Genomic DNA, 16,531 nt, shown 5'->3' with positions numbered 1-16,531 from the left:
CAGTATTCATCAAAATTCCAAGCCAATTTAATAATATGAAATACCGGATTTTATTGAATTTTCTAGGGAAATAAACTTGTAAATTGTACTGAATAAATGTGAATATTATTAAATTCACGCCGATCAAAGGTAAATACTAATTTGCAGTTATGAATATTTGCTTTACATTAAATGCACATCTACAGTAAACACAATATTTACTGGCTGAGATTATGAGAAATATACTAACCCTAGCAAGCATAATTATCAAAAAAATTATAAGAAGAGTTTGCAAGAGTTTGAAAGTAGTAGGTGGGTATATACATTTAACTGGAAAGTGTATTGTATAATAAAATATATCTTATTCGTGTAAAAGAATCAATTTATTATTTGCAGTTGTTACATCCGAATTATTTTTATAATTATTCATCGTGTAATAATCTAAAGAGCATTATGTGATACACAAACGTAGCTTATATTCGCAATTTTCGCAAATAAATTCAATTTAATTCCAGAAATTAATACCTAAACTTGAAATCTGTTTGTTCTAAAATGAAAGAAAAGGCTTGATCAACAATTAATTAGGAAAGAATAAAAAGCTACGAATTATTATGTACATTTTAAAGTACAAAAATTCTTTTCATTTACTTGTCAGTTCAGTTCTTTAAAACATCGTTTACTTCTAGATTATTGGCTGCCTAAAGTCGATGTTATATCAGGCTGTGTGTGTGTATGTGTGTGTCAGACATTACAATTTTAAACTTCCGAACCAATATTCATAGCGGTTTGCAACAAACTGTTCATACCACTTTCAAAAAGTATGTTCAACAAATTTCGAACTCACCCAACCGTTCATCTCTTTCCTCTAATATTTTTTGCTAATAACAGAAAATCATTATATCAGTGTTCGGATAGTAGAGAAATTATATAATAAATAATAATGAGAATCGGTGAGAGAAATACAATTGTTACATTACACTATGGTGTTGAAATTGGTACTGATTTTTGGCGACGTGTAGCCAACATGTCAAAATGATCTCAAGTGTAACAATCACACAGAACGTGTAGATCCTTTATCATATTATGTGCGCAACACGTAAGTTCGTAAAATACCGTAGTGTGCCATATACTCAAACTTCTAAGTGTCAAATGCCAACATTTCAAAAATTGTCCTGGATTGATGCATTCCATATATATATAATGCTTGGTTTGGCACTCGTGGCGCGTAAGTGATTCGACAAAAAGATAATATGATGGTGTCCAACCCTCGTTTGTTAATTATAATCCTAAAAAATGTATTTCGATGAAATCTTCTAGTAACTAACAATAGTTAATCTTATCGTTCGCATAAGTGCCCACCGTTCAATTCATTTCCTTTCACCGTTAAACTGTAAAAGCACAATTTCGTACGTTACAATTGCTCCTGCCATCTGTAAATAAATATTCGTTAAATAATGAATATTATTATAAAGAATATTAGATATGTAGAATGTAGAATTTTATGGATTTTTAGAATTAATGAATATAAATATTAATGATTATTAAAGAACTAATAATATTATCACATATTGCGTGATATGAAATCCATGATATGAAACGGTAATGATAGTGAAGTTTTAATGAGATCATACTAAAAAACAAAAGGAAAATTATCGATTTACCGCAAGCATAAAGTTTCTGGTAATAGAGAAAAAACGCAATCCTGTTAATGCTACGTCATCCGTGGCTAATTGATATTGGAGCCTTTGTGCCTATTAACAAAGTTTTTATTATATTATTATCAAAGGAAGGGAATAATTCCATCTGTTTTAAAATCTGTAGACTTTAAATTTAAATATTTTTAAGCCTGTGTCGAATGGACAGAATTTACTAATCTTTCTAGAAACATTATTCACATTTCTATGTAATATTATTTTACAAAACTATTTATTGAAACTATCTTAGAAGAAAACGCAACATATTCAAATCGATTTACGGGATTCTAGTTTCATTTTATTCATTATTTTATTAATTATTTAAAAGTTTGAGAAAGACAAGACATTAATGAGATGGACAATTTAAAATTAATGTTGCATAATATTATTAGCAAATGTCCGTATCTATAATAGTATATGAAGAAATGAGTATTTCCAAAAATTACCTCGATTCCGTAACTGGACGCTGAACAGTTGTACAAATAGGGTAACGCCCGTTTACTCTCATCGTAAATTTTCGCCGAGAATAAAGTGACAGCAGCTGTACGTCCGATAAGGAACACGAATGAACCAAAAAAGTATATTGTGTTTAAAAGTGAACTGTCGCCTGCAGTCCTTTGATCACGAGAACATGAGGAATAATGTAAAAATCGAATTACAGTGTTAAAATTAAAAGAATTTAATTCCAAATGCTGTTAATTCGTGCATTAGTTTTAATAAAATTTGTTGCGATGTCAAGTGAATGTATATACTTACGAAAGGCCGTTTAATAATTGAAGACAAATGAAATATAGATTATTTGCGAACGACAGAAGAATAATCGGTGAAACATGATCGTCCACCTTTTTCACAATGGAACTCAAAATAGCGTAATCTTCGCGAAGCTCTTGCCAACCAATAGTTGACCGATTATTTGCTACTGTGAGCGCTAATTTTCTATTCAAAACTTTATACCTTTCTGCCAGACCCGAGGAGACCTAAAAACCACACACACAGATATTGGGTCATCCCATAAATAATACGGATTTTCAATACTCCTTCTATTTAATTATAAAAATTAAGATAAACAAAACTTCTTATCATCTAATTTTAATGCGTAGATAAGTAATCTGCAGATGGTGAAGAATCTTAAATTTCTTAATGATCTTAATTTTTAAGAATAAAATAAGTATACAAATATCGCATTATTTATTGGATGGACTTTCATTCTAACTTTAATTTAATTTTAATTTTTATCTTGTTTTTACCAAATTCAATCTAGATCAATTGAAGTCTTACTACAATATTGCAACTCATATTTAGATTTACATATTAAATCAATACCAGCATAAGGAAGAGATCCGTGAAATTCCATGTGAAAGTTGCCACTTTACTGATAAGAAATATGTATACACCGAATGTAAAATTGTAGTCCACTGGAAAATGAAAATAACTATAACAATGTATATTTTATATCTATACTACATCCATACAGTTATTGAACCCTCAACTACCGAGGTGAGAAAAAACATATAAATAAAAAGAATATATAAAGAAGTAAATTTTATTTATGTTATTTTAAATATATCCTCCTCACCGATTAGAACAGAAAGATGACAGATTTATTCGAATACATTTCAACAATGTTGATTTTAATCAAACTTGTTCATTAGTTTCTTTGAGGTACGTTTCGTTACTAAATATTTTTTTTACCCTAAAACTAACATCGGTAGTTAAGGATTAATATGAATGAAATCTTACGTATGTCGAAGATAAAAGCATGTGATCGTAAAGAGTATATTTCCAGAAAGTTACGAAACGACGAGTTCTGTGGTGAACACCAATCATAGCCCTCGGCATTTTTTAGTATACTTAGGATGTGCTCAATGAGTGCCAGTAATAGAACGACAGTACTTATAAGTAAAAATTTCCATCGAAGATATGACCTTTCTGAGGAGTTTCTATACAGAAAAATAAAAAGCAGACGTAGTTCATAAACATCGTCTTCACGAACGAAATCAATCTTTCTATTTTAACAATATAATATATCTTTTCCTGTGGAAAAGTATTATTTACAATATATATCGTTCACGTTCTCACGAAATTCATTAATTGCGTTCCCTAATCTAAGATATGACTTTTCCAATAATTTCTTATTGAGAAAAACAAGACCCATGAACGATATATTTCTTATTAAAGTTATTCACATCGACATAAACTAAATTACCTTCAATCAAAAATGTAACTTTAAGTAATTTGAAAATATGTGCGAAACATATTGTTCTAATTTTCATGTTTTCCAATGTAACAATAAGACTGTGAAGCTTTATAGATATTAATATTATATAAATCTCTTTTTGAGTAACTGGAATTAATTCATTACTTACAGTTTCCAGTAAAAAATTTGTTTCACCACGAATAAAATGGTTAAAGTCTGACTAAAGTGTGACTACAGTTAAACAGTGTAAAATCCACAAGTATTCAATAAAATATCAATCTTCGTAAGGTCTATTTAAATAAATGGAGTTTAGTGTAAAAAAACGTTATTCTATTATCAAGAAATTTTAGTATTCAAACATTTATGTCTCCCTGTTAGTTCAGATACAATGAAACATGCTATGTATATTATATTGGAAAAGAAACTAATAATGAGAAATGTTAAGAACGGTTCTGCTCGTGCTTCACTAGAAAATAAATCAATTATCCTCTGCTCTGAATGTGATGACGACTAATAGCTATCTAAGTTTGCGTGTCTCCTGATAAACGACAAACAACACGATTAGTAATGAACTATGTCACGCTTTGCATCCGCGGGCGAGCACGATATTGACCTATCTATGTATTGTTCCATAGCCCTATACTCGCACTGAAAGGACGCCCAACGTGACGATAGCCAGAAAAATAGAATCAAGCCCAGCAGGCTGTTCCCATAAAACACTGCTCCGACCGTTGCTGCGCCTATGCCACCTGAAACATGTAACAGTCAATTTATTTCTTCATAAAGACTGTGGATCTTCGTGCGAATTCAGAATCTTTTAAACGTAATTAGAAGAATTAAATTACTATGGAAACTGATTTTTCCTAACAAACATTATCTAAAGATCATGCTTCGGGTATTGCATGTTATATGAATATTATATAAAAAATTAAAAGTTAAAGAAGTGTTATGTAAAAAGAAATATTTAGATAATATAGAATTGAATGTATATCGCTTATATGTAATATATGTTTTAATATGTAAATAAATTTGAAATAACTCAGAAATATTCAAATAATAATTTCTTAAAATTATAATTATATTAACCTTATCTTTCAGATTATGTTTAAAATTTTATTATATTATCCTAAATATAAAATAATTATATTATACAAATGTATTTACCAACTATTAGTTTGATGGATACTTCAGAATTGGTATACAAGATTATATAACACAATTATAATTTTACCGTAATATATTTCGCAAAATATTTCTTAAGAATATATAAGTTAATTGTGAAATCTAAAAAATATATTGGCAATAATGTTTATCTTTATTATTCAAGTGATTAAATTGATATTAAATTTATTAATATTTAGCTACAGCTGATTGTATATAACAATTAAATGTCTTGACAGAGGCAACTAAAATTTACCACTATTATTCTTTTTAACTTTTTGTAGTAATTCATAATATAGAATTCTTCTGTTCAAAATTAAAACACGATTGAATGATTCTAAATAATATTTAAGCTAATGAAATATCTTTCACTTATTTTAACATAAGCAATTTAATGTATCCAGGAAGTATTAGTTAACAATTCTTTGATCAGGAATAACATATCAGTAAAGCACAGTTTTATTGTTTATACAGGTCTATTCTTGTACGTAAGTCAATGAACTAGTGCAAATCCAAATTTGGATTGGAAAAAGAAACACGTAAAGACAATTGTTTCAATAATTTCAATTGTTGAACACAAGTGAATATCAACTAAAATCTTGTACGGAATTGTAGTAAATATTGTTCCAGTAATTTCTTCTACGTTGCATATTTAAAGTAACAAGTGTCGCGTGTTCTACAACACTACATCACTTACTCTCTCTCAATGTCCTATTTACACGCCTAAAAAACAATTGAATATCTGATCATTGATTTAAGGCTTCCATTATCTAACATCATACATTTCAACATTCCTGGTTTTCAAGTGTAAAACGTGTTTAATACATGATAATTTGTATTTCATATAGAATTCGTAAATCCTTCTTCAAATTTTTACGATTCGATAAAAGATTTAACTTTTATGTTTATCATTATATTTTCACAAAAACGTTGTAAAATAACAAATTTTAAGTCTTGACGTCCTCCTGATTCAAACTTATTCGGACTTTTTAATTCCCTCAATTATATATGTGACGTTAATGTTTAAGGAGAACTAAGTTATATATTGTTAGTTTCGAGATATTCAAAGGTTTTCGTTTGAATAAATTAAAACTTTTTACGCTATCTGACAAAATATTTCATAAGATATTTGAAAAATAAGAATTTGTTATGAGTCTGTGTAATGTTGTGTGTAACTTATAAGGGAATATGATTTTTGATGCTTGAAATGACTTATTCCACAAAATTAAAGACACATATAAGTAACAGGAATTGAAGAAGACGATTGTTCAATGAAGTTCAGACTCTGTTGACAAAACGTTCGTAAACAGACGACGAAAGTAAGACAACTTTCATTTTGCATTATTAATGGATGTATCAATATGCGTGCGGCATACGTTTAAGGTTTCGACTGTCACGCGAACCATGATCCTATCTTGCCCACTCTCGGTGAGACTGGCTTATATACTCACTGAATAAGAGACAGAATATCGCAATTCCCCATATTGTTACCGATTTTTATCTAGGCCCACGGCAGGGGTTAAACTATCCCCATTCTTAGAAATCAACATGAGTCAACGTTTAACGCAATATGAAAATTACCATATTTTCCATTACGTTTATGAAATTTTTACTTTCATTTACTTCACGTGTAAATAAGGATTAGTTGAGTGAAAAATAAATGCTGTAAGTTTAGTAGTGAATATGTAACGAGATACGTATAGGTGTCAATTGAAATTTAGATTAATGCATTAATAAATCTGAATATTAGTATTTATATAAAATGTATAAAGGGATTACATCGAAGACTATTAACAAATATAAAACGTGTGCCATTTTAATCTATAAATCCAATTATCTCTGAAGCTACTCAGTCATCACTTAAAAAATGTTTCAAATGCAATTTTTCACACTATACACGACATTCAGAAATAAAAAGCTAGAATATTATAGTAATATAATGGAAGAAATATTCCAATAAATGTCTATAATTTTGGATATATCATTTCAATCACTACTGCATTAATCGGATGTAGTAAGTATTCCATGGTTATTACGGCAATTATTTCATATTTTTATTGGTATGTGAAAATGGTAAAGTACCTTTCATTTTTTATTTACATAAAAAATAAATTTCAAATTGCCCTGTACTTTTGAAATACCATTTATATGAAATAAATAAACAGCGATGAATAATGATTGTGACGAGTTCTATTGTTTTAGAGTCCAAGAATAACTGCATTGTAAATCGAGTAAATTAATATATTTAATATTTAGGAAGATGTACGTATAAAACAAAATTATTGTGAAACCATTATATTCAAACCTTTTCTATAAGTTTTAAACAACGAAGATTGATATTTACTTACCACGCATTTGAAATGTCTCCGCGTTCAAAGTTTTGAACATATAAATCATTGATATGGTCGTTGCAAAAAGTATCATCACAGTGACAAATACAGAATAGATGGTGAGAAACGAAAGTGGATTAAAATGAAGTTTCGATGGTGATGTCGATCGTATCCCAGATACTGGAAATATTCCAAATATTTGAGCGATGCTTAAAATAGGCCCGATCGCGCATTGAAAGCTTTCCGAGTTCTATGCAAGGAAAAATAAATAATGTAGTATACTGTGAAATATACAATTATTATTCCCATTAAAAACTTTAAAAATATAAAATATATATATATATATAAATATATAAGTATATAAAATATATATAAATATTTTACATTTTTTTAAAGTTTTGTAATTACAAATTAATATTTGAAATGTTATTGTGACAATGATGTATCTTAAATAAATAGTAGATTCTCACGCCACTATATGAAGAATAGCTTCGTCGATGTTGATATTCATTCCTAGATGAGCCCGTTTGATCCATGTTTAACTCCTCGGTATGGTTGTCATTTTTCCTATATATCGCCAATGGCGGGATTTTTTTACTCAATCTATTATTTCGAGTGGGAAGTTCATTGAGGGCGATTTCCATTCTTAATGGCATGACTTGGATTATGGTATACAACTGCGTATGGGAAACCATTACATTCTATTCGAAACATAGTCCTGTGAACATGTTCGATTATTCAATTTAATATTTTAATATTATAACTGGACTGTGGATCTCCGCACAAATTCAAATTGTTAAGAAATTTATAATTAGAGAAATGGAATTACGGTGAGAAATTGCTTTCCCTAACAAATATTATTAAAAGCACTACACTTTAAATATTTTTATTATTCTATGCAATTTTGCACTTCCAAATTTTTCATAAATACATACAAATCCGCAATTTTACATAGATGCTAGAAAAATACTTACAGCACTGTTAGGGCTATTCAGCGATTTGAATAATTTATTTCTGGTAATGAGCAATTTGTCGAATGCATATCGGTCATCTAAATTATACCTCATTCAATTCTTTTTATCTCTTTATACATGCGAGATCTAGTGGTAAATATATAAAATAATAAACAATCATAAATACAGGGAACTCCTTGCGATAATTATGTTATTCTTCGTGAATCAAATTGGCATAGATATAAAATGTGATGTTACTTAGTATTTTTAGATTTTTATACAAGCTGACCGTTTTATTTTTTCATTGTATAAATTAAATCATAAAAAAATAGCGACAAAGTGAAATTAACCATTTATCGGTAACATGGACCATTGAAGAATTGTCGAAAATCTTATGCCTTCATGACTTCACGGTTTGCGAGAACATTAACAATGATGTAGGGCAGGTTTTGTTAATAAAAATATTTACTACGACCACCGTTCTATTATCTGTAGATACAAATATTACAAAATATTTTGAAAATCGATGAACGTAATTTTGGAAATCATTTTCATTAAAATACACTGACCCATCAATTGACAGTCTTCTCATAAAAATATAATATGCCTCAAATACAATTCTAATAAATTGCATACAAACTACTTTATGACAATAATACTATTGTCTATAATAGTATGACAATAATGTTCATAACAATAATACTAATGAAAAATTTATACTAGACAAATCATATAAAATTTACTGTTATACCAATTAGAGGTATTTTCGTTACTTTAATTCCAGAATAGTTAATAGATAAATTATATTTCATAACGATCTATAATATGATTTTGAAATAGTCAAAAAGTGAAACGATAAGATACATTTAAAAATATCTGCTATATATAATCTTAACGTTCAACAGATTCCATTTATTAAGATTAAATCTCCCACGCTAGTCCTGTGTTATTGTAGTCAGTTCAACTTTCAATGAATTCAGAATTATGCAGTAGCTGTAAACAAATGCACGTGGCAACTATTTTGTTCGAGACAAAGTCGGATTCATTCACAATTTCCAGGCAGTTTCAATGGGATACACACTGCTCTTTTTGTTTATTTGCACTGAGCCATTCAGTTAAATAGACTTTAGTAGTTAACCTGAATCTATTTTTCGCAATGTTTATGCAAGTAACTGAGGGAACAAAAATAAGTAAACAGATTTATTCGAGTCAGTGTTTAATTTTTCGAAAATGTTACGTTCTTAAACAAAATTATTATTCTTCATCTGTTACTGTATAAATAAATGTAAAGAATTAAACTGATGAAATGTTGACTGTTTAATAAACTCTTCCTGCAAATAAATTATAAAATATATTGATATATATTACATTCATAAATTAATATTCGCAATAGTGACCACTTCGCATTCAAATTTTTGCTGATCTATCAAATAAGGAGATCAATTAAAAATAGTTGCCATGTTTTTTTATTGCATCGTGTAAGTCTTTTGTGTTGGGTTTTCTACGACACATAGTTATAAGATGGATTATGACATTTATTACCTTTTAACTCCTTGCACTGTGAGTTCTTTCGCAATAGAGCTTAACGGAACTATTTTACAGTTCATAATTCAGTAGAAAAGGAGGCAAATTCTACGCTTACTGTACGCCTGCTATTACTCTAAAGCATTACAATTGTTAATAGAAAAGTAATGTTCAATTTGGACTTGAAAGAATCACATGACATATATATTTGTTAAATTCTAGTTGAAATTTTCGCCAGAAGTATAACACGATATTGTAGATTAAAACAGATAATTAAAAAAAAATAGATAAACGTCCTATGCAACCATGATTGCGAGTAGTAGTCGTGTCTGCTCTTTTAACAAACTGAACACTTTATTCAACTGTTCTTCAAATAAATATTTTAAAATTCATAAATATCTGTAACGTCTTTTTCCAATTTTTTCAGTATTTCTTCGAAATCTTTTCCCAAAAATATTTGATCGTCTCGTGAACAGAATCCTACATACTTTTTCGTTTTATAAAATGGATCCAATATCTCGCATTTCTAATCACGAGCTATACGAACTATAGTCGCAGAAAACAAGAACCAGAAATTTATAAGAACTTCGAACGAGAGTTGCGCATTTCGCTGGGAATCATATATTTCTTTTTTAATTAATTTCGGCGCATTATTGATACACTACATGACGCGCATCCAGTGTAAACGATACTAATAATGTGTTGAATTCTTAGAAAGGGGTGACAAATGTTTATTCAGGATATGAAGTAACGTGATGACTCTTCAAAGTCTTGTTAACTCGCTGCGTCTACACTTTTTATGCAATTTTACTCCCATTACTCCGCTGTTATACGATACTATTTATACTTGTGTTTCGTTCAGAAACTAAGGTATTACCTGGCTGTTAGGAAAACTTATAATTTTTAATTTCCACATAAGCATCTTAATTTCAGAAGCAGGCGTAAAGCATCGATTCTCGGATGTTCAGGCAATGCGTCGAATCTTGCATTTGAAATTGAAAACACATATACTTTAAAATAAATTCTCTAACGAATTGTGCTATCACGGTGTAAATGTAACTGTTGTATCAACGATTTTCATATAATGCTTGTTTTTAATTCGATGCTACAAATATATTCTGTCGTACTTGGCGACCTATAATTTATTACATACGTGGGAAATCTTTATACAACTCAGCCTTGCAGAAGTTACACATTAACTGTTGTCCGCAGCGGTAATGATTTAGTTTTTATCTATAATCGGTTCATAATATTATCGATTTCATAGCATTCGCTTTTCACAGGTCATAAAATTGGATAATAAATTTATTCTCTGTGTAGTGCAATATAATATGCAAATATCAATTACAGAAATTTAAAGACAGATTGAAACGAATATTTTATGATTTATTTTCATTTGGCGTGCTACGTTATCAAATAATGAGTTAGTATGCTGTTAGAAAGTTGCACATATTTACACACAGTTTATAATGTACTAACATCGCGATTACCGTGAATACTTCTTTTTTATTTAACACTAAACCATTTCAGTATTTCACTTTCATGGAAATAGAACAATTCAAACGACGAATTCGCTTGTAATACTCTGTAAATTATAGTTATACTCGTTTAAAGCGAAGTACTTACGAAATTAAGTAATTGCCGGTATATACTTTAGACGTACCACTATCGAAAAAAAACAACGTTCAATGCAACAGGTCAAATTTTTTACGATGACAAAAGGGAATTCACTGTGCAAGAGTCCCAATGTGTACTAACTCGGAAAGTTTCTTGATTCAGAAGAATTGAAGTGTATATTCGGACCTGCGCCATGCATGTCAGATCAGATAGGTAGTTACACTACTAGTTCCTCGCGCTTTAACATTGATAAAGTGACATAATACAGGCACACATTGATTCCATTTTAAACCTACATTGAATGTTAATCTGATTATTCGTCAAATGAACGAATTGTGCCATGTAGGCTAAATGTATATTTTTTTTATTGTAACACAACTACGACTGTGACACAATAGGAGACTAGATCACTTATCAAGTGAGATTTAGTGTCTTAAGGAATCTGTAATATCGACATCTTAAAATGTACAGAGATTTGCACGACCTCTAGGTTCAAAGAATGGTGCATTCGAGAGTTATCCCAAACCTTTAAACACCGACGAGAAATAGGGCAGGCTAAACTTCTTATACAACTTCGTATCCGGTACATCTAAAATACCGACTCAGTAAAAAAAAGGAGACGTTTTCATACGCCCCCTACGATTCAAAGTAACAAGTTTAAGAATTACATTCGAACCAATAATTGAAGCCGGCAAACTCGACAAACGTACAAAGTTATTTTAGCACGTTAAACGTACGCATGCATGTACGTAAGCGTAGTTCGCCTCTTTCCACCTGAAATCCGTTCAGTGGACTAGCCGGATTAGGGGTAAGAGGAGACATTCGAAAATCGCCTTGAAAGAGGGGAAACTTCTCGAGGGGTCGTGACAGGTTTCGCGAAGGGATACGAAGCAGGAACAGCAGAAACAGCAAGAATGTTGGCTCTAGGATTTTGTATTTCGTTTTCAGAATTCGGAATAAAGTGAAATATTTTCTTTATATAATAAATTTAAATGTTATAATTAATTGTTCATTGTCAAATATTTCATTAATAATACAGAATAGTCTTTTCTGATTTATTAAAAAGTCGTTAATATAATAATTAAAAAAAAAATAATTTTTAAAAATACTTCCTTATCCTCTAACCAATGTGTCGGTAATATCGGTTTCTATTTGTAGATAAAGTCAATTTCTGTTTATTTCTGTTAATTATTAGAAATCATTTAACTATAAATTTTAAATTCTTTTGTTAATATCCCTGACATTCTTTTTGTAAATAGTTGGTTAGAAACAAGCCGTCATAGAAGTTAGTTGATAAAATATTTCAACATTATAATTTAGTGAACATTGTAAATAAATAATATATTGAATAAAGAAACACGCGACACAAACTTTTTTGGTGACCCCGACGTGATATAAGAAAATACCATTACAACGTTCGCCAACTAGATCGCAAAAACAAAACCAATCAAGAAATATGGAAATGGAAGGTGAAGAAAATTTGGAAGGAAAGAGTCTCAAGGAAATATTGCTAATAACAAACAGAAATTGACTTTATCTACAAGTAGAAACCGACATTACCGTCATATTGGCTACAAACTATCTATTTCCTTCTTACTCCAATAAATCTATTATTCGCATCTTACGTTAGTGACGTTGCCAATGAATTAAAGTGCACAGGGGTAAGGAGGGACTGATAGTAATAAGTTTAAATCCTGATCCTGTTAAGACAATATCATGTGACCAATCGATTTTATACTAAACATAAATATATCTTCTAAATTCAGTGAAAATAAAAGCTTATGGAAGTGTAAAGTTTATCTTCCTGAATAAATAAAGGATTTTGTATGGGTATATGTGTAGTTCAGCAACCGTCACTACAAGATAATATGACAAAATAAATTTAAAATGTATGCACTTCTACTTTCTATAGATAAGAAAACACGAGTACCCCTTTTTTAGTGCTAATTTATTTTCTTTGAAACTAAGCCTTCTACAAACAAAATTTTATACTCTACCTTTGAATCACATTTTCACTTTGTTGCAGAACATTTTGTATTTGTTCAATACTTTATTATAATAAATGGAAACAAATCAAATTTTTTCCTTCATAATTTCTATAATTTCTTAAAGGATTTTGCATATACTAAGATAAGCCTAAAAATACTTCTGCTCAATATTTTATTATTCTATTCAATATTTTTATATTCTTGTACATCAGAAGTATTATACATTTTTAACAAATATCTAATTTGTATTACATTTACCACATAGCACGTTGCACACCAGACAATTTGTTATGGTCTGCTAAGTCACGAAAAACAATTCTTGATAATCTCCATCTAGATACAACACCACGAGGACGGGAGGTTATTACACAACGAAATGTTATTTGTCTTTTAGCAGTTTGACGAGGTATTGTTTCATCTATTTGTTTACCAGCAAGTTCCTAAAAATTAAAACAGAACAATAATATAATGATGAATATCTAATAAAATATTATCCTGTTATTAAGAAACAACTTTTATGAGTTTATTCTATTATTAAGGTTATGTTTAAAAAGTATATGTACCTGAATTGGTACTGGTAAAATATCGTTTCTTTTCATAGCAACCAATCGTAATCGCTCTGGTCCATATTGCTCTAATAATTTTCTTCGTTTCATATCACGAATCATCCATCGTCCAAGATATAAATTACGTATTTGCTAAAATTAATCACCAAATGCATAAAATTACAAAACAGCCAAACATGAGTTAATCACTATTCTATTCAATATTTTATATATTATTTATACTTACATTACATATTGGAAAATTCGTATTACTTAAAAGGAAATTCGAGAATGTTGATAAACCACTTCTTATGGCAGCCATATTTAATAATTTAGTTTCAAGAAAGTAGCGTTGTACACCATCTAGTACAAATTGTAGTAAAAAATGTGCACTAGCGGACTCTACCTAGAGTTTAGATTCTAGACGTCTTGCTGTGCCAGTGGTGTCAAAAGGCGGGAAAATATTTCATGTACATGAATTCAGAGTACCTGTCAAAAAAATAATTGAGAACGAAATAATTCGCGCAAAGTTGATTTTATGAATTAATAATCTGATAGCATTAATAATTAAAATTGTTTTTTCTGCTTTTGTTCTAACATAGCGCACGTATGTATGAATATGTATAATCAAAATATTACATCTAATGATGGCTGATGAAAAATTAGTAAAATTTGTACAGAGCACATTTTCTTTGTATGGTCTTGTACTTTCAAGGTATAGATTTTTACATTTATTTAAATGAATATATTATCCAAACCTTTACAGACTATATTCTTTTTATTTCATTTAGGAAACTCAGTGTTTCACTTGCTAAAGAATTGCTGAATGTAAATGAAGATGAACGTAAACCTTGGCTTACACAAATTGTAGAACAAGTTTTAACTCAGAAATTAAATGGTCCTCACATTACAGTGGAAAGTCTTAAATTAGCAATAGAAGAGTGTATAAAGCCTGATACATTGAAAGATACAGAAATAATCTTAGGTGTCATAGATGCATTTGAAATACCAAAAATTAAGTATGATTTATCCAAAAAAAAGTTTGTTTTGTCATTTCTAACACCAGATTTATATGCTGAAGCTCAATATAAATCAACAATGATTAAAGATCGATTTGAATCACTTTGGTATAGAACCTTAAGACACGAACATTTTACTCCCCCTAAAATTGGCGAAAGAAAAGATACTTGGATTGAATTGGTACCTATTGAATGCTTATTGAGCGAAAGTAAACAAGGAAGTGTTTATGTAATGGGCTTTTTAACACACTTAGTGGAAGGTCAATATTATTTAGAGGATACAGGAGGAACCATAAAAATTGATTTGACAAAAGCAATATCCTTTTGTATAGAAAAAGCTAATCTGAAATAATTTTTATTATATACAAATAAGGTTTCCAAAAATTATTTTCCTTAGCAATTCAACACAATTTTCAGGATGGATTAATTCTGGAAGCATCTGTAGTAATAGTTAGTGGAAATTATAAAGATGGTATGTTGTATGCAGAAGATATAGGTTTTCCACCAGCTGAATCATCTAGCAATGCACGTGCAGAATTCGGAGATTCTAATACATTTGGAGGTTTACATAATCTGTCTTTGAAAATGTCAGAAAAATTAAAAAATTACGAGGAAAGTAACAAAGATGGAATGATGATTTTTGTATCTGAAATGTGGTTAGATGACGAAACTGTTTTAAAAAAATTTAGGATTATGTTGGAAGGATATTCTGATTATCCACCTATTGCTTTTGTGTTATGTGGCCATTTTTTAAGCTTCCCAGCAAATGTAACTAGCGCACAAAAATTAAAAGAAGGTCTTAAAGATTTAGCAGATATAATAATACAATATCCAGGAATAAAAGAGTCTTCCAAATTTATTTTTGTACCAGCATCTGATGATATTGGATCACCAAAAATTTTGCCAAGATCTTCGCTTCCGAAAAATATTACAGAAGAGTTTAGGAAAACTATACCTGGTGCAATATTTGCTACTAATCCTTGTAGAATTCAGTATTGTACAAAAGAAATTGTTGTGTTAAGAGAAGATATTTTAACAAAGATGTGTAGAAATGCACTTTTATATCCACAAGAAGGAAATATTTATGATCATGTAAGTTTTATTATGTTGATATTTGTTTGTACTTATAAATTGTAATACTCTCATTATTTTTTTACAACTTTTAGTACGCTAAATCAATTATTTGCCAGTCACATTTGACTCCGTTAAATCCTTCTATAGTCCCAATATACTGGAAACACGATCATGCTCTACAAATATATCCAACTCCAGATTTAATTGTGTCTGCAGACAAATGTGAAGCATATGCAACCACCTATTCTAATTGTCATATTATCAATCCTGGACTGTTTCCAAAAAATGATTATTCATTTAAAGTGTATGTTCCAGCCTTGAATTTAATTGAACACTGCGCTATTCCTAAAGATATGGATGATATTAGCTAAGAAGTATGTAAATTTATAAATAAATGAAATATACAAACCAGTGTAACAAAGTTTTTTCATCAAGAATACTTAATAATAC

At 29.5% G+C, this 16,531-nt stretch overlaps 3 protein-coding genes across 10 annotated transcripts; 1 reads left to right on the top strand and 2 right to left on the bottom strand.

The window, feature by feature from the left end:
• Window positions 1-390: 390 nt before the first annotated feature.
• LOC116427491 (gustatory receptor for sugar taste 64f) lies at window positions 391-11,663 on the bottom strand. Of its 8 annotated transcripts, none has more exons than XR_004235089.2 (13): window positions 11,465-11,663; window positions 8,336-8,461; window positions 7,832-8,079; window positions 7,380-7,611; window positions 4,484-4,619; window positions 3,414-3,613; window positions 2,997-3,088; window positions 2,430-2,650; window positions 2,120-2,288; window positions 1,641-1,730; window positions 1,339-1,409; window positions 957-1,265; window positions 391-857 (listed from the first exon to the last, which is right to left on the bottom strand). XR_004235089.2 is itself a non-coding variant. In XM_031977900.2 (13 exons), the coding sequence occupies exons 4-12, from the start codon at window positions 8,054-8,056 to the stop codon at window positions 1,347-1,349; spliced, it is 1,428 nt and encodes a 475-aa protein (XP_031833760.1). In that variant the 5' UTR covers window positions 8,057-8,079; window positions 8,336-8,461; window positions 10,716-10,820; window positions 11,465-11,663; the 3' UTR covers window positions 391-1,265; window positions 1,339-1,346. The 8 variants fall into 8 exon arrangements, 7 of the variants coding, with proteins under 7 accessions (XP_031833760.1, XP_031833762.1, XP_031833758.1 ...); XM_031977900.2 differs by adding an exon at window positions 10,716-10,820 and having other exon boundaries at window positions 391-1,265; XM_031977902.2 differs by lacking the exon at window positions 11,465-11,663 and adding exons at window positions 10,716-10,820; window positions 10,992-11,007 and having other exon boundaries at window positions 391-1,265.
• Window positions 11,664-13,598: 1,935 nt separating this feature from the next.
• mRpS14 (mitochondrial ribosomal protein S14) lies at window positions 13,599-14,405 on the bottom strand. Its single transcript, XM_031977897.2, has 3 exons — window positions 14,236-14,405; window positions 14,007-14,141; window positions 13,599-13,883 (listed from the first exon to the last, which is right to left on the bottom strand). Exons 1-3 carry the CDS (start codon window positions 14,308-14,310, stop codon window positions 13,698-13,700), a joined length of 396 nt encoding a protein of 131 aa, XP_031833757.1. The 5' UTR covers window positions 14,311-14,405; the 3' UTR covers window positions 13,599-13,697.
• DNApol-epsilon58 (DNA polymerase epsilon subunit 2) lies at window positions 14,135-16,492 on the top strand. The gene is made up of 4 exons (XM_031977896.2): window positions 14,135-14,703; window positions 14,780-15,323; window positions 15,416-16,099; window positions 16,174-16,492. The coding sequence occupies exons 1-4, from the start codon at window positions 14,633-14,635 to the stop codon at window positions 16,450-16,452; spliced, it is 1,578 nt and encodes a 525-aa protein (XP_031833756.1). The 5' UTR covers window positions 14,135-14,632; the 3' UTR covers window positions 16,453-16,492.
• The last annotated feature ends 39 nt before the right edge of the window (window positions 16,493-16,531 follow it).

The sequence above is a fragment of the Nomia melanderi genome, chromosome 8, assembly GCF_051020985.1.
Source record: "Nomia melanderi isolate GNS246 chromosome 8, iyNomMela1, whole genome shotgun sequence".
In the NCBI taxonomy this organism is placed as follows: Eukaryota; Metazoa; Arthropoda; class Insecta; order Hymenoptera; family Halictidae; genus Nomia; species Nomia melanderi.
This window is presented reverse-complemented; position numbering and strand designations above follow the sequence as displayed.